At 34.5% G+C, this 26,581-nt stretch overlaps 1 protein-coding gene across 1 annotated transcript in view; it reads right to left on the bottom strand.

Moving 5' to 3' along the window:
• Positions 1–26,581, bottom strand: part of gbe1b (glucan (1,4-alpha-), branching enzyme 1b) — a 341,974-nt gene that overhangs the window by 301,955 nt on the left and 13,438 nt on the right. The window contains exon 2 of the mRNA XM_062060878.1: positions 6,460–6,629. Coding sequence (XP_061916862.1) covers positions 6,460–6,629 — 170 coding nt within the window. The remainder of the gene's footprint in view (positions 1–6,459; positions 6,630–26,581) is intronic.

Below are 26,581 nucleotides of genomic sequence, written 5' to 3'. Positions count from 1 at the left end.
TCTCACGACCTAGTTTGAGAACTAACTTGGAGTTTAGTCTCACTTCCCGTTCTTCCTTCAGGCCAGGACACCAGAAGGAGATTTAGGCTCCATTTACACTGCACGCCAAATCTGATTTTTTTTGCCCTCAAGTGACACAGATCTGATTTTTTTGCTAGTCCAAACCATACTTGCCAACCCTTGAGACCTCCGAATTCGGGAGATTTGGGAGGAGGCCTGGGTTAAGGGGGAGGAGTATAATTATAGCTAGAATTCACTGAAATTCAAGTATTTCTTATATATATATATACACATACAAATTAAATAAATACTTGACTTTCAGTGAATTCTAGCTATATATATATATATATATATATATATATATATATATATATATATATATATATATATATATATATATATATATATATTTTGTAGAATAGCCTTCATTTCTAAGAACAAGAATAGACTGTCGAGTTTCAGATGAAAGTTCTCTTTTTCTGGCCATTTTGAGCGTTTAATTGACCCCACAAATGTGATGCTCCAGAAACTCAATCTGCTCAAAGGAGGGTCAGTTTTGTAGCTTCTGTAACGAGCTAAACTGTTTTCAGATGTGTGAACATGATTGCCCAAGGGTTTTCTAATCATCAATTAGCCTTCTGAGCCAATGAGCAAACACATTGTGCCATTAGAACACTGGAGGGATAGTTGCTGGAAATGGGCCTCTATACACCTATGTAGATATTGCACCAAAAAACAGACATTTGCAGCTAGAATAGTCATTTACCACATTAGCAATGTATAGAGTGTATTTCTTTAAAGTTAAGACTAGTTTAAAGTTATCTTCATTGAAAAGTACAGTGCTTTTCCTTCAAAAATAAGGACATTTCAATGTGACCCCAAACTTTTGAACGGTAGTGTATATATATCTTATACTTCTAGTCCAGACCTGGGCATTCTGCGGCCCGTGTGGACGTATGCGTGTGCGTGATTGTGAGTGAATGTGAACAGCTGCAATCATTAATTACAAAATAAAGTTGAAAAAACATCTATGTCGTGCGCGCAATACAACTGTGCTGCTTTTATTTTGAAAAGTATTATTTATGGGCGTGTGTCCGTGTGTAACCTGCGAGTGAAGGTGCACAGCGACAAGTGATGCACGGTTTACACCCGAGACGCTAAAAAGAGAAAAGTTGATGAAGAATGGCGTGTTTTCAACAAGACATGGACTGCCAAGCAACGTTCCCTCTAAGGTGCGTGCCTGCGCAATTGCGCACTGTTCAAGTGTCTGCTGCGCGCAGCAAATATATGCCGCGCACCAAATCAAATCCCATCTGAATTCTAAACAAAATAAACATATTTATTCTATGTAATTTTGCAATGCAACTTTGAGTGACAGTGACAACAAGCGGCCCTAACAGTGTTTAATGCAACTTTGAGTGACAGTGACAACAAGCGGCCCTAACGGTGTTCGTCAACACCGTTCAATTGAACACCGTTCAATTATTGTAACGTCTATCGAGATGCTTCGAGGCCAGGAATTATATCGATCACTTTATTGAGCAAAACTGTTTATATTCGGCCATAACCACACCAAAAACATAAGTAAAACACTTCTATCTCGAAAAACTAGTAATTTTCTGCCGTACAAACCAGGCCAAAACCAACTTGTCATCTGTCACCAACACGCATACCACTAAACCACTAGTGCGTTTATGGCCACACAAAAAGTCGGACAACTCAAACACCACACAAAGTTACACTATGACTCCTCAGTCATACGTGTGCTTATTTTACTGTCATTTATTATTACTGTTAATTTATTTGTATTAGTCATGGAATGCTGTTACACACACTATGTTGAAGTATTACTATTATTATTAATTATTATTATTATTATTATTATTATTATTTATCTTACGGTATATATCAAAAATAATATTGAGCAAAATTTAATTGAAATATTGTCGATGTGGCCCTCCAGCAGTGCTCGGGTTGCTCATGCGGCCCCCGGTAAAAATTAATTGCCCACCCCTGGTCTAGTCTCTTACGTGAATGAGCTGAATAATATTATTTGATATTTTACCCGGCCAAACTATGAAAAAAACTGCGACTTATAGTCCGAAAAATACAGTGGACGTATAAGATTTCATGGGATTTAGCGATTAGGAGTGACAGATTGTTTGGTAAACGTATAGCATGTTCTAATTGTTATAGTTATTTGAATGACTCTTACCATAATATGTTACGTTAACATACCAGTTGGTTATTTATGCCTCATATAACGTACACTTATTCAGCCTGTTGTTCACTATTCTTTAGACATTTGAAATTGCCTTTCAAATGTCAATTCTTGGTGTTGGGTTTTATCAAATACATTTCCCCAAAAAATCCGACTTATACTCCAGTGTGACTTATATATGTTTTTTTCCTTCTTTATTATGCATTTTCGGCCGGTGCGACTTATACTCCGGAGCGACTTATACTCCGAAAAATACGGAGTTGTATGACTGTGGGGTAAACCGTATGACTGTGGGGTAAACCGTTGAAAAATTATCTAAAAAAGTATGTTTTAAGTTTTTTAGCTATTTTTGCAGGTATACACCTCAGAGTCAGATATATTGGTAGTTGACGCATGCCAACTGCTAGTATGTTATTGTTGGAATTTTAGCGTTTTAGTTAATTTTGCAGGTATACGCCTCTGAGTGAAATAGTTTGTCACGTTGTGCATGTTAACTGTTAGCATGCCAGTGTTTTAGCTATTTTTGCAGGTATACACCTGAGAGTCCATTTATTTGGCAATTGATGCAAGCCTACTGTTAGCTTGCTAATGTTTCATGCTATCTGTAGTAGCTCATTTTGCAAGCATAAGCTAATTTGTATTCTCGTTATTATTACACCCTGAAGTTATCATGTTACCATACTAACATTTTCATGTTAGCTTTTTTTTTTTAAATCTGTGATGTTTGATGTCTGTAGGACATCGTAGTGTGAATAGGCTAGCGTCGTTAGCATTAGCTAATATGCTAACACATTTACGAGTGTCCGTGTTAGTATTAACTTACTACATTCTTTTTGTATTGTTTCAGTTTCGTAAATTCCCCAAAATGTCACCGTGGAATTATCGAGTCTGTTTGGGTCCATGACCATGACTTCTGTTTGTTTTTTTTAAATAAAAATACTTTTTTCACAATATATTGAACTTTAATCCTGTAAAATGGCATTTTTTTCTTGTAAAATTTTTAAAATGTTTCTCAAAATATTCTGACAATTATTGTACCATGACAAGTTTTTTCTTTACTTGAAAAAAAAAATTCTCATAATGTATTTGACCTAAATGTTGTACAATTACATCATTTTGCCTTGTAAAATGAATAGGAAAATTCTCATAATATTCCTAATAATTTTTGTATGACAACTTTTCCTCACAATATTGCAACTTTTTTCCAAAAAGTTTGGAGACACCAGAACAAAGTGTGCTAAAGTGACAAATGAGATGCAGCAGTAATCATTTTTAGGAATTATTCTGCCAATTTTTATTTTATTTTACAAAAAAAAAGTATGTAATTTTATATAGATTCAAGGCAAATATTTTAAAAATAATTGTTTTTAGAAAAATATATATATATATTGTGAGAAAAAGTTGTCATTGTACACAAATTATGTCGGATTATTTTGAGATTAAAGAGAAAAAAAATACAAGAAGAAAGTATGCCATTTTACAAGATTAAAGTCAAATATTTAGTGATTTGATTTTTTTTTAGAAAAACCCTATTGTGAGAAAAAAGTTATCTTACAAGAATTGTGTCAAAATATTTTAAGAGAAAGATATTTTAAGAAATAATGTAGTTGTCTTTAAAAGAAAAAGGTATTCCATTTTACAGTATTAAAGTAAAATATATTGTGAAAAAAAGTATTTTTTCAAGACAAATAGTTGCAATATTCCCACTGGGGTGAGTTTTTCCTTGCCCGTATGTGGGCTCTGTACCGAGGATGTCGTTGTGGCTTGTGCAGCCCTTTGAGACACTTGTGATTTAGGGCTATATAAATAAACATTGATTGATTGATTGATTGATTGATTGAATATTTTTGAGAAAACGTTTTCAGACTAGGGATTTTTTATTTTATTTTACATGACACTATGTAAATGTACAATATGTTATGAGAAAGGTTTTTTTCAGTAAAGTGAGAAAAACTTGTCATTGTACAATACATTTGTCAGAAAATGTTGATAAACATTTTTAAAATTTTACAAGAAAAAATATGCCATTTTACAGGTTTAAAGTAAAATATATTGTGATTTTTATTTTTTTTTAAATAACAACAATATTGTAAGAAATAATTTTGTTATCTTTAAAAGAAAAAGGTATTCCATTTTACAGTATTAAAGTAAAATATATTGTGAAAAAAAGTACTTTTTCAAGACAAATAATTGCAATATTTTTGAGAAAACGTTTTCAGACTACAGATTTTTTATTTTATTTTACAAGACACTATGTAAATGTACAATATGTTATGAGAAAGTTTTTTTTTCAGTAAAGTGAGAAAAACTTGTCATTGTACAATACATTTGTCAGAAAATGTTGATAAACATTTCTAAAATTTTACAAGAAAAAATATGCCATTTTACAGGATTAAAGTAAAATATATTGTGATTTTTTAATTTTTTAAATAACAACAATATTGTAAGAAATCATTTAGTTATCTTTAACAGAAAAAGGTATTCCATTTTACAGTATTAAAGTAAAATATATTGTGGAAAAAAAGTATTTTTTCAAGACAAATAATTGCAATATTTTTGAGAAAACGTTTTCAGACTAGAGATTTTTTATTTTATTTTACAAGACACTATGTAAATGTACAATATGTTATGAGAAAGTTTTTTTTTCAGTAAAGTGAGAAAAACTTGTCATTGTACAATACATTTGTCAGAAAATGTTGATAAACATTTCTAAAATTTTACAAGAAAAAATATGCCATTTTACAGGATTAGAGTAAAATATATTGTGATTTTTTTTTTTAAATAACAACAATATTGTAAGAAATCATTTAGTTATCTTTAAAAGAAAAATGTATTCCATTTTACAGTATTAAAGTAAAATATATTGTGAAAAAAAGTATTTTTTCAAGACAAATAATTGCAATATTTTTGAGAAAACGTTTTCAGACTAGAGATTTTTTATTTTATTTTACAAGACACTATGTAAATGTACAATATGTTATGAGAAAGTTTTTTTTTTTCAGTAAAGTGAGAAAAACTTGTCATTGTACAATACATTTGTCAGAAAATGTTGATAAACATTTCTAAAATTTTACAAGAAAAAATATGCCATTTTACAGGATTAGAGTAAAATATATTGTGATTTTTTTTTTTTAAATAACAACAATATTGTAAGAAATCATTTAGTTATCTTTAAAAGAAAAAGGTATTCCATTTTACAGTATTAAAGTAAAATATATTGTGAAAAAAAGTATTTTTTCAAGACAAATAATTGCAATATTTTTGAGAAAACGTTTTCAGACTAGAGATTTTTTATTTTATTTTACAAGACACTATGTAAATGTACAATACGTTATGAGAAAGTTGTTTTTTTTCAGTAAAGTGAGAAAAACTTGTCATTGTACAATACATTTGTCAGAAAATGTTGATAAACATTTCTAAAATTTTACAAGAAAAAATATGCCATTTTACAGGATTAGAGTAAAATATATTGTGATTTTTTTTTTTTTTAAATAACAATATTGTAAGAAATCATTTAGTTATCTTTAAAAGAAAAAGGTATTCCATTTTACAGTATTAAAGTAAAATATATTGTGAAAAAAAGTATTTTTTCAAGACAAATAATTGCAATATTTTTGAGAAAACGTTTTCAGACTAGAGATTTTTTATTTTATTTTACAAGACACTATGTAAATGTACAATATGTTATGAGAAAGTTTTTTTTTCAGTAAAGTGAGAAAAACTTGTCATTGTACAATATATTTGTCAGAAAATGTTGATAAACATTTCTAAAATTTTACAAGAAAAAATATGCCATTTTACAGGATTAAAGTAAAATATATTGTGAATTTTATTTTATTTTTTTAAAAAACACAATATTGTAAGAAAAAGGTTATCTTACAAGAATTGTTAAATAAATATATTACATTATTAAAGTCAAAGATATTGTAAAACTTTTTATTTTTTTTAGTAAAAAAAAGTTACCGTATTGTGAGAAAAGGTTTTCATACAATAATTTTTAGGAATAGTCTGCAAATGTTTGTTTTACAAGAAATAATAATGTAAATTTTAAGTAGATTCTAGTCAAATATTATGAAAAACAAAAGTGTTTTTAGAAGAAAAAAAATATGGTGAGAAAAAGTTGTGACTTCTGTTTTGTTTGATCGGCCGTTTTACTGCCGTGTTACAGACGCCGTTTGGAAACAATTAAATTATGTCAATAAAACATTTATAAAATCCCCCCTAGAGAGTCCACTTACTGAAATCTCCGGTGAGGAAGAGGGCCTCTGCAGCGGGAGCCCACTCCCGAAAGAACAGGCTGTTGTCGGGCCGCCGCTGCACGCCGAAGGTCCTGTAGCTCCGTGTGAACTGGTCGAAACCTCCCTCTGCCTCTTCTAGCTGGAAAAGCTGCTTTTGGAACAGCTCATACCTGCAGAACCACAAGGAAACAAGTACAAATTCATCATTTGGACAATGAATAACTGGGGAAACATCAGAGGTGGCTAGTCATGTGCTACATTTACTATATTAAATGTACTTAAGTGACTCCGTTTTACACACCCACACACAAACCCTGGGTTTTGAATCATAGGCCATTATGCAAATTAGCACTACAACCCCCACAGTTTACTAATTTATTTAAAAAATAGAAAACACCATTTTCATAATATATTTTAATTTGGTTTTGTAAAATTACATAAGTTTGTTTTACAAAATAACTTTAAAATGTATCAAAATATGCGTTCATTATTGTATGCAAACCTTTTTTCACAATATGGTAACTTTTTTTATTGGCTTTTTTTCACAATACATTTGACCTTGTAGTGGATTGTCCAGAGCTTAAACAGCAACAAAAGTGAATTTAGTACAACAAGTTTATTTTCTCATAGTCAAAAGTGCATAAGTTGGATTGTTTTGTCCCTGCAAACAAACGAACGTCCTCCGGGGTACTCACAAAAAGCAATCTCTCTCGAGTCCCCGGTCTCCTGCCATTTTTATCTGTCTCTATGTGCGTCACTGTTTTTTCTTGTGCGTCACTCTTGTGGTCTTTGACATGTTTGTTTTTGCAACATCCTTGGATTCCCTAATCATACTTAAACAATCAAAACATTCTGTAGACAGGTTGGCACGACTTAATATTCACTTTTGTCCCACACCCGGTTCATTCAATGGCACAGAATAGAAGAGAAATTAAATGAGCGTACATTCTTGACAGACATGAAATATAGGTCAAAGGTCAGAAATTCTACTACACCTCTAATCATGTAAAATGGCATAACGTTTTCTTAAAATGATTTCAACCTTTTTCTTTAAATAAATCTTCCGAGAGGGACAAGCGGTAGAAAATGGATGGATGGATAACTTTCTCAAAAAGTTCTAGTATGAAAACGTTTTCTCAAAAATTTTGCAACTTTTTGTCTTAAAAAATATGACCTTTTTTCCACAATATATTTTACTTTAATACTGTAAAATGCAATACCTTTTTCTTTAAAAATGTTTTTATTTTTCTTAAAATATTTTCCTCTTAAAATATCTTTACACACACACTTGTAAAATAACGCTTTTTCTCACAATAGTGTTTTTCTATTAAAAAAAAAAAAAGATTCACAATGTATTTGATTTTAATCTTATAAAATAGCATAACTTTTTCTTGTAATTTTTTTTTAATTCTCAAAATAGTCCGAGATTATTTTTGTACAAGAAAACTTTCTCACGATACTAATTTTTTTTCTTCCAAAAACATATATATTTTGTATATAATATATGATTTTAATCATTTTAAAATTCCATAATTGTTTCTTGTAAAATTAAAATTAAAATTGGCAGAATATTCCAAAGAATTCTTGTATGAAAACATTTTCTCACAATATGGTAACTTTTTTACTAAAAAAATAAAGTTTTTTTTTACATTATATTTGACTTTAATAATGTAAAATGCCATTTTTTAAAAAAAATTTCCAAACAACTTTTCTTCAAATATTTATTCCACAATTCTTGTAAGATAAATTTCTTACAATATTGTTTTTCTAAAAAAGAAAATAATTCACAATACATTTGACATTAATCCCGTAAAATGGAAAATATTTTTTCTTGTACATTTTTTCAAATGTTTCTCAAAATATTGTGACATAATTATTGTACAGTGACAAGTTTTTTCTCACAATATTACTAATTTTTTTACTGAAAAAAACCCCTCATAATTTGTTTGACCTAAATCTTGTAAAACTACATAATTTTGCCTTGTAAAATAAATAAGAAAATTGTAACAATATTCTGAAAAATTCTATTATTAAAACATTTTCTCAAAAATCTTGCAACTTTTTGTCCTAAAAAATAGGAATTTTTTTTCCACAATATATTTTACTTTAATCCTGTAAAATGGAATGCCTTTTTCTTGCTTTTTTGAAAACTTTTTTTTATCAATTTGTTTCTCTTGAAATATTTTTCATACAATTACTGTAAGATAACTTCTCTCGTTTTTATTTCTCAAAATAGTCCGACATAATTCTTGTACAATGACAACTTATGCTCACTATATTATTTTTTTTTTTCTAAAAACATTATTTTTTTTCATAATATTTGACTTTAATCTACTTAAAATTACATAATTATTTCTTGTAAAATAAACATTTGCAGATTATTCCTAAACATTCTTGTATGAAAACCTTTTCTCACAATATGGTAACTTTTTTACTAAAAAAACTAAAAAAAAGTTTTACTATATATTTGACTTTAATAATGTAATATATTTATTTCACAATTCTTGTAAGATAACTTTTTTCTTACAATATTGTGTTTTTATATTTTACTTTAATTCTGTAAAATGGCATATTTTTTCTTGTAAAATTTTAGAAATTTTTATCAACATTTTCTGACAAATGTAATGACATTTTTTTCTCACTTTATTTTTTCTCATAACATATTGTACATTTACATAGTGTCTTGTAAAATAAATTTAAAAATCTCAAAATATTCCTAAAAATTCTTATCTGAAAACGTTTTCTTAAAAATATTGCAACTATTTGTCTTAAAAAAATACTTTTTTTCCACGATATATTTTACTTTAATACTGTAAAATGGAATACCTATTTCTTTTAAAGACAACTCAATTATTTCTTAAAATATCTTTCTCTTAAAATATTTTGACACAATTCTTGTAAGATAACGTTTTTCTCACAATAGGGTTTTTCTAAAATAAAATAAAAATCACTAAAAATTTCACTTTAATCTTGTAAAATGACATAATTTCTTCTTGTATTTTTTTTCTTTAATCTCAAAATAATCCGACATAATTCGTGTACAATGACAACTTTTTCTCAAAATATTATTTAAATGTTTTTTTTAACATTTATTATTTTTAAATATTTGACTTGAATCTATATAAAATTACATACTTTTTTATGGTGTAAAATTAAAAAAAATTGGCAGAATAATTCCTAAAAATTATTGTATGAAAGCCTTTTCTCACAATATGGTAACTTTTTTTTTACAATATATTTGACTTTAATAATATAAAATGCCATACCTTTTTCTTAAGAAAAAAAAACAATACAAATATGTATTCCACAATTCTTGTAAAATAACATTTTCTTACAATATTGTGTTTTTCTAAAAAAAAAATTTTTTAAAAATGTAAAAAACTTTTTTCACAATACATTTTACTTTAATCCTGTAAAATGGCATATTTTTCTTGTTAAATTTTAAATATTTATCGAATTTTCTGACTAAATTATTGTACAATGACAAGTTTTTGTCACAATATAACCAACTTTTTTACTGGAAAAAAAACTCATTTATTTGACCTAAATCTTGTAAAATTACATATGAACACCCTTTCTCAAAATATGGTAACTTTTTTTTAACTAAATACATTTTATTTATTTGTTTTCACAATTTATTTGACTTTAATAATGTAAAATGCCATACCTTTTTCTAAAAAAAAAATTAAAAAAAAATCTTATATTTATTCCACAATTCTTGTAAGATATTTTTTTCTTACATATTGTTTTGTTTTTAAATAAAAATACTTTTTTCACAATATATTTAACTTTAATCCTGTAAAGTGGCATTTTTTTTCTTGGAAAAGTTTTAAAATGTTTCTCAAAATATTCTGACAAGTATTGTACCATGGCAAGTTTTTTCTTCACTTGAAAAAAAATACTTTTTCTCATAATTTATTTGACCTAAATCTTGTAAATGTACATAATTTTGCCTTGTAAAATGAATATGAAAATTCTCATGATTCTTGTATGACAACGTTTCCTCACAATATTGCAACTTTTTTCCAAAAAGTGTGTGGAGACACCAGAACAAAGTGTGCTAAAGTGACAAATGAGATGCAGCTGAGGCAGAGTTGAGAATAAATGGCTCCATACTGTGTGCGGTAATTGCCTCATTTACACAATTGTGACGAGCAGGGAGCTTCACACCTGAGTTAATTAATTAATTAATTGGGAGTTGCAGGTAGAAAAGCCAAATGACTGCCTTTTGGGAGTTCTAGTGTTGGACGATGGCGTCATCTAGACCAGTGGTCCCTAACCACCGGGCCATGGCCCGGTACCGGTCCGTGGACCGATTGGTACAGGGCCGCGGCCGCACAAAAATAAAAAAAAAATTTAAAAAATATTTTTTATTTTTTTATTTTTTTGTATTAAATCAACATAAAAAACACAATATATACATTATATATCACTATAAATCAATACAGTCTGCAGGGATACAGTCCGTAAGCACACATGATTGTATTTCTTTATGACAAAAAAAAAAAAAAAAAAACATTTTTTTTTTTTACTACCCCTCCCCCACCCCCGGTCCGTGGGACAAATTTTCAAGCATTGACCGGTCCGCAAGTACAAAAAGGTTGGGGACCACTGATCTAGACAGCAACCAACACTACAAGTACATTGCAGGCCTGTGCAAAACATCGACCAAGCTATAAAACGCACAACGACTCAGCCATTTTGGCTTGCAAGTGCCATTTTGGTTGTAGTTTGGGGTCATACCGGATCCAATCCTACTCGTGGGGACAAAAGGGCGATGACAAATTGCGGGAATGTCTTTGACGCAACCTTCGCTTACTTTGGCGCCGAATGTGCACAGACAAGCACAATCGGAGAGATGACCCTGTCTTTTCACCTTTCCGCTGTTAAAGAAACGCAGACTACTTTGCCATTTATCTCACTTACTAAATGGTTCCAGCCAGCTGGTGGCCATAACAGACTGTTGCAGCCAGCTGAGTTAAGTGCAGCGCTCCACTCCCTGGAGCATCCATGCCAAGCTCTCCTTGGCCCCCACCAGGCTTGTAGAAAATAATAAATACCTTTCAAAGTCCAACCAGGACTGAAAAAGGGCAAAACTACAACAAAAAAAAACACATGAAGCCCTTACTGTTGTAAAAGTGGACTCAAAAGTATCCTAATAGCTATTGAATATTTTAGTAGTTGGATATTTATAATGAAAATGTCTTCAATTGCTGTATTTTTCAGACTATAAGGCGCACTGGACTATAAGGCGCATTGCCGATAAGCGGGTCTATTTTCATACAAAGGCGCACCGGATAATAAGGCGCATTAAAGGGGTCATATTTAGAGATGTCCGATAAATGCTTTAAAATGTAATATCGGAAATTATCGGTATCGGTTTCAAAATTATCGGTATCGGCTTCAAAAAGTAAAATATATGACTTTTTAAAACGCCGCTGTGTACACGGACGTAGGGAGAAGTACAGAGCGCCAATAAACCTTAAAGGCACTGCCTTTGCTGGCCCAGTCACATAATATCTACGGCTTTTCACACACACACAAGTGAATGCAAGGCATACTTGGTCAACAGCCATACAGGTCACACTGAGGGTGGCCGTATAACAACTTTAACACTGTTACAAATATGCACCACACTGTGAACCCACACCAAACAAGAATGACAAACACATTTCGGGAGAACATCCACACCGTAACACAACATAAACACAACAGAACAAATACCCAGAACCCCTTGCAGCACTAACACTTCCGGGACGCTACAATATACACCCCCCGCAGACCCCTGCTCCCCCACCTCAACCCCGCCCCCCAACCTCCTCATGCTCTCTCAGGGAGAGCATGTCCCAAATTCCAAGCTGCTGTTTTGAGGCATGTTAAAAAAAATAATGCACTTTGTGACTTCAATAATAAATATGGCAGTGCCATGTTGGCATTTTTTTTTTCCACAACTTGAGTTGATTTATTTTGGAAAACCTTGTTACATTGTTTAATGAAACCAGCGGGGCATCACAACAAAATTAGGCATAATAATATGTTCATTCCACGACTGTATATATCAGTATCGGTTGATATCGAAATCGGTAATTAAGAGTTGGACAATATCGGAATATCGGATATCGGCAAAAAAGCCATTATCGGGCAGCGGTAGTTTTTAGCGATTCCATAGCGAGTCTACTGATGGATCATTTTTCTTCACTGACAGCGATAATAAAATAAAAAGTTTAAAAATAAAAAAAAACATTGAGAAGGTGTTTTGTTTGTGCTATGGCGCCATCTTGTTGTGGAGTCTTTTAGCTGTTCATAGCGTTTATACTCGTGTGGATTCATCGCTCCAAGCAACGTTTGCAAGTTTTACGATATAACAAAAACAATTCTTACTTACTAAAGCGTCCCTGTAGGAGTGATTTCATGCATATTTGTACGTGCTATCGTAATGTATTTAAGCGAGCGTCGTTAGCATCAGCTAATATGCTAACACGTTTACGAGCGTCTGTGTTAGTATTATTAACTTACAATGTTATTATTTTTGTATTGTTTCAGTTTCACAAATTCCTCAATAAATTCACCAAAAACGTCACCGTGGAGTTGAGTCTGTATAGCTGATTGAAGAGCTAGCTTCCGCAGCTAGTGGGTCCATGACCATGACTTCTGTTTTGTTTGATCAGCCGTTGTACTGCCGTGTTACAGACAGCGTTTGGAAACAAATACATATACAGCAAAGCTGGCGGCGTTTCTGGGTGTTGTTGATAAATGGCTTTCGCTTTGCATAGTAGAGTTTTAACCTGCACTTACAGACGTAGCGACCAACTGTAGTTACTGACAGTGGTTTTCTGAAGTGTTCCCGAGCCCATGTGGTGATATCCTTTACACACTGATGTCGCTTTTTGATGCAGTACCGCCTGAGGGATCTAAGGTCCGTAATATCATCGCTTACGTGCAGTGATTTCTCCAGATTCTCTGAACCCTTTGATGATATTACGGAGCGTAGATGGTGAAATCCCTAAATTACTTGCAATAGCTGGTTGAGAAAGGTTTTTCTTAAACTGGTCAACAACTTGCTCACGCATTTGTTTACAAAGTGGTGACCCTCGCCCCATCCTTGTTTGTGAATGACTGAGCATTTCATGGAAGCTGCTTTTATACCCAATCATGGCGCTGTCACGCCAAATTTCTTCCCCCTACAACCCCCCCCCCCCCCCCCATTTACTTCCGGGGTCATTTCCTCTTACGTCATTTCCTCTTACTTACGTCATTTCCTCTTACGTCATTGACAGCGATCGAAATTAACCCTGAAGTAGTGTTGACCCGTGGAAAACAAATCAAAAATCGTTTAATTCTCCGTCCTGTACGGTAGTCAAATGTGCAATGAGTATTTGTTCACATATGCATTCCCAAAGTAACACGATTTATGGTAAACATGAGTGCTGACGTAATAACAACGAATTAAACTAAAAAAATTTAAGTTCACAGAAATGTCATTTTAATTTAGTTCACTTACACAGAGAACCAAAAAAAACAGAATTTAACGAATAAATTTAGTTTTAATAAAGTTTGATAATGTTGATTGATAATTAATTAACTTATTGTACACTGTTATTCATTTCCGCATATGTCCACGAGTCAAATGTGCAGTCAGGAATATCCTCAAGTTAATTTGTCCGATTAATACTTGTCCGATTAATACAGACGTTTTGTTAACGCTATATTATAAAAAATAAAATAAAAAATAAAAAAACAAGTATCCTTCAGCGACGGGCAGTCAAAGTCGAAGTGCTATCGTAAGAGGAAATGACGTAAGAGGAAATGACCCCGGAAGTAAATGGGGGGGGGAGGTTTTTGTAGGGGGAAGAAATTTGGCGTGACAGCACCCACCTGTTCCCAATTAGCCTGTTCACCTGTGGGGTGTTCCAAATAAGTGTTTGATGAGCATTTTCAGTGTTTTTTGCCACTCGTGCCGCCTTTTTTTGAAACATGTTGCAGGCATCAAATTCCAAATGAGCTAATATTTGCAAAAAAATAAATGTTTCCAGTTCAAACGTTAAATATCTTGTCTGTGCAGTCTATTCAATTGAATGTAAGTTGAAAAGGATTTGCAAATCATTGCATTCTCTTTTTATTTACCATTTACACAACGTGATAACTTCACTGCTTTTGGGGTTTGTATATACATTAGAGATGTGCTTTAAAATGTGATATCGGAAATTATCGGTTTCGGTTTTTTTATTATCGGTATCGTTTTTTTTTGTTTTTTGTTTTTTTTATTAAAGCAACATAAGAAACACAAGATACACTTACAATTACTACACCAACCCAAAAAACCTCCCTCCCCTATTTACACTCATTCACACAAAAGGGTTGTTTCTTTCTGTTATTAATATTCTGCTTCCTACATTATATATCAATATATATCAATACAGTCTGCAAGGGATACAGTCCTTAAGCACACATGATTGTGCGTGCTGCTGCTCCACTAATAGTACTAACCTTTAACAGTTCATTTTACTCATTTTTATTAATTACTAGTTTCTATGTAACTGTTTTTATATGGTTTTACTTTCTTTTTTATTCAAGAAAATGTTTTTAATTTATGTATCTTATTTTATTTTATAAATTTTTTTAAAAACGACCTTATATTCACCATACCTGGTTGTCCAAATTAGGCATAATAATGTCTTAATTCCACGACTGTATATATCGGTATTGGTTGATATCGGTATCGGTTGATATCGGTATCTGATATCGGCAAAAAGCCATTATCGGACATCCCTAATATACATACACATACATGTATACATACATACATATATACACACACACAGACATACATACACATATAAACATATGCACATACATATGCACACACACACACACACACGTACACGCACACGCACACGCACACACGTTTATTTCAGTATTCTATATCTATATCAACTTGCTGCAGTAAAACGTTCCCTCATCAACATGCATTGAACACAGCCTTTTTTAATCAAATATAGCAATGTTTTTTTTTCTTTCCACCAAGTAGTACCGCTCCTGAATTCCTAATGCTGGGAGTCAGTGGGAGAATTCAAAAGTTTCATGTTTCATGGTAACTTGTGAAGAAGATGTTATAAAACGAGATCAATATATAGACACGCAATCGATAGCAATAAAAAATGTGTTCGATAAAACGTTCCATTTTTTCCTTCTTCTTCTTTGTCAATGAGGTAGTTGTGAAGCAAGCTTGGTTGCATGAACAAAGGCACTCGCTTTCTGGTAACCAAGTGATCACTGACACGCCAACAGCCAATCAGGTAACAGTATCCAGTATCAAGTTTGGTTTATTCTTTGCATGGAGTGAGAAGAGGAAGTCAAAATGAAGAAATTGTGGATAAAAGAGGAAAAGTCACCTGGACAATACTTTTTGGGATTTTTTCCAAAGAGACCGTAGTCCTCTTTTCTTTTCAACCCTCATCCGTTCCCTATTCGAGTGTACGAAAACAGCAGGTAAGAACTAAAGTGCACAACTGTATCAATATAATAAATTACAAAAACACACTAACAAATGTGCTACTTTAAAATAAAAGTAATTTGGTCAAATAATGTTTAAATAATAATTACTGCATAGCATAAATTCAATTCCATACTTGAATTAGAATAACAGACCAAAGGTTGTGAGTTCAAACCCCGGCTGAGTCATACCAAAGACTATAAAAATGGGACCCATTACCTCCCTGCTTGGCACTCAGCTTTAAGGGTTGGATTTGGGGGTTAAATCACCAAAAATGATTCCCGGGCGCAGCACCGCTGCTGCCCACTGCTCCCCTCACTTCCCAGGGGGTGAACAAGGAGATGGGTCAAATGCAGAGGACAAATTTCACCACACCTAGTGTGTGTGTGACAATCATTGGTACTTTAACTTTAACTTTAACAAATACATGTTACACAGTGGTAACTTGCTGCCACTAAACATGCAGAAAATAGTTTCTCTACGTTTACATTTTCACACTTTGCACTATTTCCTTACACCTTATGAAGCATTTCTTACATAGTCCTTATTTTTGCGCCTTCATTTTAAGAGATTATTGTTAAGTGTTTAATGAGATTTTACTATTTTGTTTATATTGAGTGTTTTCCATGCATGTGTTGACATTTCCTTTCTGCCTTGATAGCTGAGGGATTATAATCATAATCATTTTACATTTCAAATAAAATGTTTTTTTCTGCTGCTACTTATTTTTCATACACTACCGTTCAAAAGTTTGGGGTCACCCAAACAATTTTGTGGAATAGCCTTCATTTCTAAGAACAAGAATAGACTGTCGAGTTTCAGATGAAATTTCTCTTTTTCTGGCCATTTTGAGCGTTTAATTGACCCCACAAATGTGATGCTCCAGAAACTCAATCTGCTCAAAGGAAGGTCAGTTTTGTAGTCTCTGTAACGAGCTAAACTGTTTTCAGATGTGTGAACATGATTGCACAAGGGTTTTCTAATCATCAATTAGCCTTCTGAGCCAATGAGCAAACACATTGTACCATTAGAACACTGGAGTGATAGTTCCTGGAAATGGGCCTCTATTCACCTATGTAGATATTGCACCAAAAACCAGACATTTGCAGCTAGAATAGTCATTTACCACATTAGCAATGTATAGAGTGTATTTCTTTAAAGTTAAGACTAGTTTAAAGTTATCTTCATTGAAAAGTACAGTGCTTTTCCTTCAAAAATAAGGACATTTCAATGTGACCCCAAACTTTTGAACGGTAGTGTAAGTCATAAAAATATCAATAAATACCAAAAAAAACAAAAAAACATCATAATGGCCCATGCATGCTTTGGCTTTTCATTATGTGGCCCTGAGTGGAACAAGTTTGGAAGACTGGTGTAGTACCAATTTATGAAGTAATGTATTAATAATGTACAAGATTGGAGAGTGGACTTCTACTGTATTTCCTAGCTTCTCAATACTTTCATGGATAAATGTCCGCTGTTTAGATATTACTTTAACATCCTTGGCTGCTTTTATCGACTTCAGTCTGGTGCGGATTAGGACCCCTAGCTATACGCTCTGCAGTGTTTCCCATAAACTGCCAAGATACCTGTGGCGGTGGGGGCGTGGCTATGGGCGTGGTCACCATGACATCATCGAGTAATTTGCATAATGTACTACAATGATATGATTTTCTCTAAAAAGGCTCAAAAAATTTATACTTACTAATTAATAATAACAGTTTTGTTTTAAACGTCCATCCATCCATCCATCCATCCATTTTACAATATAATTACAACACTTTATGTACATATTTATATACAGATTTGAACAATAAGTTATTCGCTGAAATATATTTATTAATTGTGGTTCTTACAAAAAATATATCTTATAAAAATATAAACGCTAAAATGTCTCTTAAAGCTCTGCCCCTTTATTAGTGCATACTAAATAATTTAACTTTAGCCTACTACTACAACCATATTATTTACCAGCAACATAAAGTGAAACAGAGGCAGAGGTGTCCTGCCACAGTCAGTATCAAATAAACAGAAAACAGTAGTGGTGGTAGATAGACACAAAGCTTCATCAAACATCTGATCCACTGAACAAAGAGCTCCAAAAATCTTGATCCTACAATTCTCTTTTGTAAATCTGAACAGCCGATATGGGCATCTACATCAACTATATGATTTGCCTGACAAGCTGGACAGGACACAAAAAAAAAAAAAATTCTAAAAAAATTTCAAAAAAAATAAATAATGTTTTTGTGGCGGCCTTAATTCTTTCGTGGCGGGCCGCCACAAATAAATGAATGTGTGGGAAACACTGCTCTGTTTTGGGGGATTTATTTCTTTAATTCAATGAATATTGTCCACTTCTTCTTCTCAGCACTGTCCTTCACACTCAAGTTATTTCTTGCCATGCTTGGAAATACTAAGTTATGTCCCCCACCAACTATATGCTAGGGAGCATCCACCAGCAGCAGCCCACCACCCCACACGTGCTGAAGGTGGGCAGCAAGGTGATGGTTGATGTATCTTCATGGTGAAGCTCCTAACGAGGCTAAATGGAGAGCGAGACTCGAGCAGAGAGCTTGACTGAAGAAAGCTGAAACTCAGCTCATGACATCAGAAAGTTAACTTCCAGTATTTTAACTGGCAGCAACAGGAAGTGGCTGCATCAACGTCAGTTCTGCTCTGAATAACCAGCACCATTTCACAACCTTCCCAAAAGGGCTGCACGGCGCTCGTTGTTTTAAGAAGCAGCATCCAGGATAGACATCAACCGATTATCGGCGCCGATATTTAGCATTCTGATATACATCGGTATCTGTTTGTTTTTTTCCCCAACAACAGAACACACACACACACACACACAAACATACATAATCATATACACCCTAATATACATATATACACATACATACACCCTAATATACATATATACACATACATACACCCTAATATACATATATACACATACATACACACTAATATACATACATCAGTGTTTCCCATAAACTGCCAAGATACCTGTGGCGGTGGGGGCGTGGCTATGGGCGTGGTCACCATGACATCATCGAGTAATTTGCATAATTTACTACAATGATTTGATTTTCTCTAAAAAGGCTCAAAAAATGTATACTTACTAATTAATAATAACAGTTTTGTTTTAAACGTCCATCCATCCATCCATTTTACAATATAATTACAACACTTTATGTACATATTTATATACAGATTTGAACAATAAGTTATTCACTGAAATATATTTATTAATTGTGGTTCTTACAAAAAATATATCTTATAAAATATAAAAGCTAAAATGTCTCAAAGCTCTGCCCTTTTAATTAGTGCATACTAAATAATTTAACTTTAGCCTACTACTACAACCATATTATTTACCAGCAACATAAAGTGAAACAGAGGCAGAGGTGTCCTGCCACAGTCAGTAACAAATAAACAGAAAACAGTAGTGGTGGTAGATAGACACAGAGCTTCATCAAACATCTGATCCACTGAACAAAGAGCTCCAAAAATCTTGAACTTTAGACTGCCATCAGTTTTACTCCCTACACTTAACCATGTGTTTCCTACTGCCTGCAGACTTTGCACCCTTTGTTATATACATATGTTGTGTTTCTAATATAAATACATTTAATAAAGTCAAATACAAATAAGGCAACAAGAGAAGTATCCTACACTTCTCTTTTGTAAAGTAAATCTGAACAGCCGATATGGGCATCTACATCAACTATATGATTTAGCTGAGAAGCTGGAGAGGACAAAAAAAAAATTACAAAAAAAATTATATATTTTTTAAATTTTTTTATTTCTGGCGGACGTAATTCTTTCGTGGCGGGCCGCCACAAATAAATGAATCTGTGGGAAACCCTGTACATACACACTAATATACATATATACTAGGGGTGTAACGGTACGTGCATTTGTATTGAACCGTTTCGGTACAGGGGGCTCGGTTCGGAGGTGTACCGAACGAGTTTCCACACGAACATATTAAGTAGCCGCCTCCGCTTCCTTCTGCCTCTGTCTCTGTCAGTCCTCTACACAGCACCCAGCATTGTCCCACCCACACAACCATCTGATTGGCTGTTACCGCTCTGTTTGTAACCAATCAGCAGTGCGTATTCAGAGCAGTAACAGCCAATCAGCAGTGTGTATTCAGAGCAGTAACAGCCAATCAGCAGTGCATATTCAGAGCGCATGTAGTCAGTGCTTAGCGTTTAGCAGGTAAGCATCAGGCAGCGGACTCTCCCCAAATGATAATAAACACCTCCCAGTCAACTACTAGTAACATCACTATGAGCCCATTGACCTTCTAGAAATATAAAAGGCAGCTCAGCTCGCTCGCAGTCCTGGCTTGAGGTGAAGGCTAATTCGATTTTAGCGTAACGTTAGCTCATTTTCCAGTGTGTGTGTGTGTGTGTGTGCGTGTGTGTGTGTTACGGACAGCAAAGCCCTGTCTGTCTGTTATTTCACTTGACCTTTTTCTGTGTTGATTGAGCTGTGTTGAAGCAGCAAAAAAGGACATTATGTTAAATGAAGAGTTTCTGTTACTGATACCGTAATTTCCGGACTATAAGCCGCTACTTTTTCCCCTCGTTCTGGTCCCTGCGGCTTATACAAGGGTGCGGCTTATTTACGGCCTGTTCTTCTCCGACACCGGCGAAGAGGATTTCGGTGGTTTTAGTACGCAGGAGGAAGACGATGACACAATGATTAAAGACTGACTTTTCATATACCGGTAGGCTGGTTATTTTGATAACGTACAGGCGAGCACTTGGTAGTACTTTGCACCGTTGTATTATTTGTACTCTGCACGAATGCTGTTCGCCATGTCAAAGATGTGAAAGTTTGATTGAATGATTGAAAGATTTATTGTTAATAAATGGGACACTTTGCGTTCCCAAACAGTCATCTCTGTCCCGACAATCCCCTCCGTGGTAGCAGGAACCCCTATATACTACGGTAATTACACATCAAAACCCTGCGGCTTATAGTCGGGTGCGGCTTATATATGGAGCAATCTGTATTTTCCCCTAAATTTAGCTGGTGCGGCTTATAGTCAGGTGCGGCTTATAGTCCGGAAATTACGGTAGTTGATATAATAATTTAAGTGCATCATTAAGCTTACATAAACTCCATGGTGTTCAGGGATGAATAGTCTCTCCTATTGCTATTGTACTGTTCTTTCAGCTATAGTTACATTAATCATTAGTAATGGAGCAGCCTAGTTTTGAATGGCAGGGTCCCTGCTATCACATGTTGATAAAAATATAACATTTACATAATAAAAATCAACTACAGGCTTCCCAAATGCTGTAATAAATTAAGCATGATGAGTTGACTTGAAACTGTTTAATGTTGCACTTTTTATATGTAGAAGAAAAGTTTTGTCATTTTATTTAATCTGAGCAACAACTTGAGGCAGTTTAATGTTGAATAACGTGGGCAGAATTATTATAGTGTTCCCAATGTTAAAAGGATAAAGCAATTGTGTACAAATTTGGTAAATAAATAACTAAAAAATTTATATTTTGTTGTTTTCTTACTGTACCGAAAATGAACCGAACCGTGACCTCTAAAATGAGGTACGTACCGAACCGACATTTTTGTGTACCGTTACACCCCTAATATATATACACATGCGTACACACTAATATACATATATACACATTAATACACACTAATACACATTAAAAAAAAAAACACTAATATACACATAACACACATACACACAGTCATGGTCAAAAGTTTACATACCCTTGAAGAACATAATAGCATGGCTGTCTTGAGTTTCCAATAAATCCTACAACTCTTTTTTTTGTGAGAGTGATTGGAGCACATGTTGGTCACAAGAGATTTAGAGACTTAGATTTAGACTTCCTTTTATTGTCAATCAAATTTGAACTTTACAGTACAGATAACAACGAAATTTTGTTGCATTAGCTCGTTGTCGTGCAGGATAAAAGAGCAATAAGGTGCAGATGTAAATAAAAAGATTACTGTAGAGATGAATATATTGCACTTTTGCATATGCATCCACGTTTATGGATGTATGTTATATTGTGCTTATATTCCAGCGAGTTAATACGTTTTGGGGGGGAATTGAGGGGATTATTTATAAAAAAAAAAAAAAAAAAAATTTAAATTAAAAAAAACATTCATGAAGTTTGGCTCTTTTATGAATTTATTATGGGTCTACTGGAAATGTGAGCAAATGTGCTGGGTCAAAAGTAGGGATGTCCGATAATATCGGCCTGCCGATATTATCGGCCGATAAATGCGTTAAAATGTAATATCGGAAATTATCGGTATCATTTTTTTTATTATCTGTATCGTTTTTTTGTTTTTTTTTAATTAAATCAACATAAAAAAACACAAGATACACTTACAATTAATGCACTAACCCAAAAAACCTCCCTCCTCATTCACACAAAAGGGTTGTTTCTTTCTGTTATTAATATTCCGGTTCCTACATTATATATCAATATATATCAATACAGTCTGCAAGGGATACAGTCCGTAAGCACACATGATTGTGCGTGCTGCTGCTCCACTAATAGTACTAAACTTTAACAGTTAATGTTACTCATTTTCATTCATTACTAGTTTCTATGTAACTGTTTTTATATTGTTTTACTTTCTTTTTTATTCAAGAAAATGTTTTTAATTTATCTTATTTTATTTTATAATTTTTTTTTAAAAGTACCTTATCTTCACCATACCTGGTTGTCCAAATTAGACATAATAATGTGTTAATTCCACGACTGTATACATCGGTTGATATCGGTATCGGTTGATATCGGTATCGGTTGATATCGGTATCGGTTGATATCGGTATCGGTAATTAAAGAGTTGGACAATATCGGAATATTGGATATCGGCAAAAAGCCATTATCGGACATCCCTAGTCAAAAGTATACATACAGCAATGTTAATATTTGCTTACATGTCCCTTGGCAAGTTTACCTGCAATAAGGCGCTTTTGGTAGCCATCCACAAGCTTGTGGTTGATTTTTTGACCACTCCTCTTGACAAAATTGGTGCAGTTCAGCTAAATTTGTTGGTTTTCTGACATGGACTTGTTCCTTCAGCATTGTCCACACGTTTAAATCAGGACTTTGGAAAGGCCATTCTAAAACCTTCATTCTAGCCTGATTTAGCCATTCCTTTACCACTTTTGACGTGTGTTTGGGGTCATTGTCCTGTTGGAACACCCAACTGCGCCCAAGACCCAACCTCCGGGCTGATGATTTTAGCTTGTCCTGAAGAATTTGGAGGTAATCCTCCTTTTTTCATTGTCCCATTTACTCTCTGTAAAGCAGCAGTTCCATTGGCAGCAAAACAGGCCCAGAGCATAAAACTATCACCACCATGCTTGACAGTAGGCATGGTGTTCCTGGGATCAAAGGCCTCGCCTTTCCTCCTCCTAACATATTGCTGGGTATTGTGGCCAAACAGCTCAACTTTTGTTTCATCTGACCACAGAACTTTCCTCCAGAAGGTCTTATCTTTGTCCACCAGTTCACCAGCAAACTTTAGACGAGCCTTAAGGTGTGGCTTCTGGAGCAAGGGCTTCCTTCTTGCATGGTAGCCTCTCAGTCCATGGCGATGCAAAACACGCTTGACTGTGGACACTGACACCAGATTAAAAAAAAAACACTTCAACCAGCAGCCTGTCCTCTATTTCATTTCTGTATGAATACAAATTTACGTCTGACAGGGCATTTATTTGAAATCCAGTTTTTGTCCTTCTTTCCCGGCCCTTCCCGGTCCCGTTGTGTTTGTTTTTCGGCTACGGCAGCGATGGAGTCGATCGACAAGCGTCCGTCCGCAGCACTCGCAGTGTGGGCTCATTAGAAGGAGCGCCACCAGTTTCATGATTCGTCATTCAATCAAACAGCAGATGGATGGAGGTGAAGACGAGGGAAAAGATGTCTTCTCTCCGCAGGCCAGCAGGCGAGTAAATAATGAAGCGTGTCAACAGAGCAGGGCTCGGCGGGGCTCTAACCTGCGCGCAGATTTAACGCCGCTTTGAGCATTCTGATGAAATACGGCCCTCGGGGGGGGAAGCCGGCAGTTCAACAGACGTGCGCGGCCCTCCGCCGTGACTCGGGGTCACAGGTCCTTTTCTGATGAAGCGTGTCCAGTCTTGGTAAGGCGAGAAGACCCCACAGCGTGAGAGAAGGCCTCCCATGAAACGCTGCTTGGACCCCGGGGCCACAGAATGCCCACCAATGCTGATTTCCTGCTATTCCCAGGAGGCAAAAAATCACTTTACTCCTGACATTGCTGACCGCTAACAACACTACCAAACTGACTACTTTCATGAGTCTACCCAAACTTGTACCAATTAATTAATGCTACCTCGTTTTTGGTCTGACTATTCACGCACGTTAGCATACTTGGGAAAACGTTAGCATGCTAACATTGTTTTTGCTAGCTATTTTGCTAATTGTGTATATTTAAACCAACAAATCATGATCAGTGTTTCCCTCAGAAAATGTGTTAGTTAAGGTGGTGCCTCTCCAGGTGGAGGGGACCGGGGAAGGGGGTGGGTGGGTGTAAGGATCGGTGTAACTCGGCCTGTCGCCATCACGTCTCCACCTCATCGCTGCCACCACAGCTTGGGGGACAATATCAATCAATCAATCAATCAATGTTTATTTATATAGCCCTAAATCACAAGTGTCTCAAAGGGCTGTACAAGCCACAACGACATCCTCGGTACAGAGCCCACATAGACTACAGACTGCGGTGAAGTAGGCCGGCTTCGTCGCTTGAAGAAGCCTACAACTTTTAGTTGTGATTTCCGCTCCATTTGCTGAATGGCGATATATATCTCGATATTTTTTCCGTAAAGTAATAACAAAACAGTCCTAGTTACCTGAGATACTAAGTACGTCATTATTATGACTTAGTAATTTACCAAGTCAAAATAATGACAAAATAATGGCTTACTAAGTCAAAATAATGACTTACAAAGTCAAATTAATGACTTACAAAGTCAAATTAATGACCAACTGTAAGTAAGTGTTTGCAATAAGCGTTTGGAAAAAAAAGAGTTAAAAGTGGGGCCCACATGCTGACATATGTTCAACTCATCATGCTTAATTTATTACAGCATTTGGGAAGTTGAATTTTATAATGTAAATGTTATATTTTTATCAACATGTGATAGCAGGGACCCTGCCATTCAAAACTAGGCTGCTACATTACTAATGATTAATGTAACTATAGCTGAAAAAAATAGTACAATAGCAATAGGAGAGACTATTCATCCATGAACACCATGGAGTTCATGTAGGCTTAATGATGCACTTACATTATTATATCAACTATCAGAGACAGAAACTCTTCATTTAACATAATGTCCTTTTTTGCTGCTTCAACACAGCTCAATCAACACAGAAAAAGGTAAAGTGAAATAACTTAGTTGTTAACTGTAGGTCAATAATGCTTGTCTTTCTCTTAGACAGACGGGGCTTTGCTGTCCGTAACACACACACACACACACACACACACACACACACACACACACACACACACACACACACACACACACACACATACACATACACACACACACACACACACCGCACAGTGAGCTAACGTTAAACTAAAAGCTAATTAGCCTTCACCTCAAGCCAGGACTGCGAGCGAGCTGAGCTGCCGCTTATGGTTCTAGGACGTCAACGTGCTCATAGTGATGTTACTAGTAGTTGACTGGGAGGTGTTTATTATCATTTGGGGAGAGTCCGCAGCATTATGCTCACCTGCTAAACACCTTTCTGCTTACTCCACCGTCTCTCCTCTCTGCCTGCCTGAGCACTGTTACATGCGCTCTGAATACGCACTGCTGATTGGCTGTTACCGCTCTGCGTGTAACCAATCAGATGGTTGTGTGGGTGGGACAATGCTGCGTGCTGCAGAGACGTACTGACAGAGGCAGTACTAAGCGGAGCAGCTTGTTAAAACTTTAGTTTAGGCGGTGGCGCTTTGTTGTTAAAGCGGCCACCTTAACAACAAAGCGCTGTGGGAAACCTTGATGATTTCTGATACTTGGCGCCATCTTGGAAGTATGTTAACGACTCTTCCATTAGCTTGCTAATGTTTTATGCTAGCTTTTTTATATTTTGTATGTTTACACCTACAGCTAGTGCATTTTGGTATTCCATGAAATCCAGTCATGTGCTAGCATGCTAACATTGTTTTTGCTAGCTATTTTGCTAATTTTATATATTTAAATCTAAAAATCATGATTTTTGATACTTGGCGCCATCTTGGAAGTACCTTAGCAGCTCTTACATTAGCATGCTAATGTTAGCTTGCTAATGCTTTATTCTAGCTTTTTATCTAATTTGGGATGTTTACACCTATTGATACTGCATTTTGGTATTCCATCTTATTCAGTCACATGCTAGCATGCTAACATCAGAACGCTAACGTTTTATGCTAGCTTTTTAACTCATTTTGCTTGTTTGAACCTAAAAATGATTAGTTTTGATACTCAGCGCCATCTGGAAGTATGCTAACATCTCTTACGTTAGCATGTTATTGTTTTATGCTAGCTTTTTAGCTAATTTCGTACGTTTATACCAACAAATCATAGGTTTTGACGGC

Source organism: Entelurus aequoreus, linkage group LG10 (genome assembly GCF_033978785.1).
Source record: "Entelurus aequoreus isolate RoL-2023_Sb linkage group LG10, RoL_Eaeq_v1.1, whole genome shotgun sequence".
NCBI classification, from domain to species: domain Eukaryota; kingdom Metazoa; phylum Chordata; class Actinopteri; order Syngnathiformes; family Syngnathidae; genus Entelurus; species Entelurus aequoreus.
This window is presented reverse-complemented; position numbering and strand designations above follow the sequence as displayed.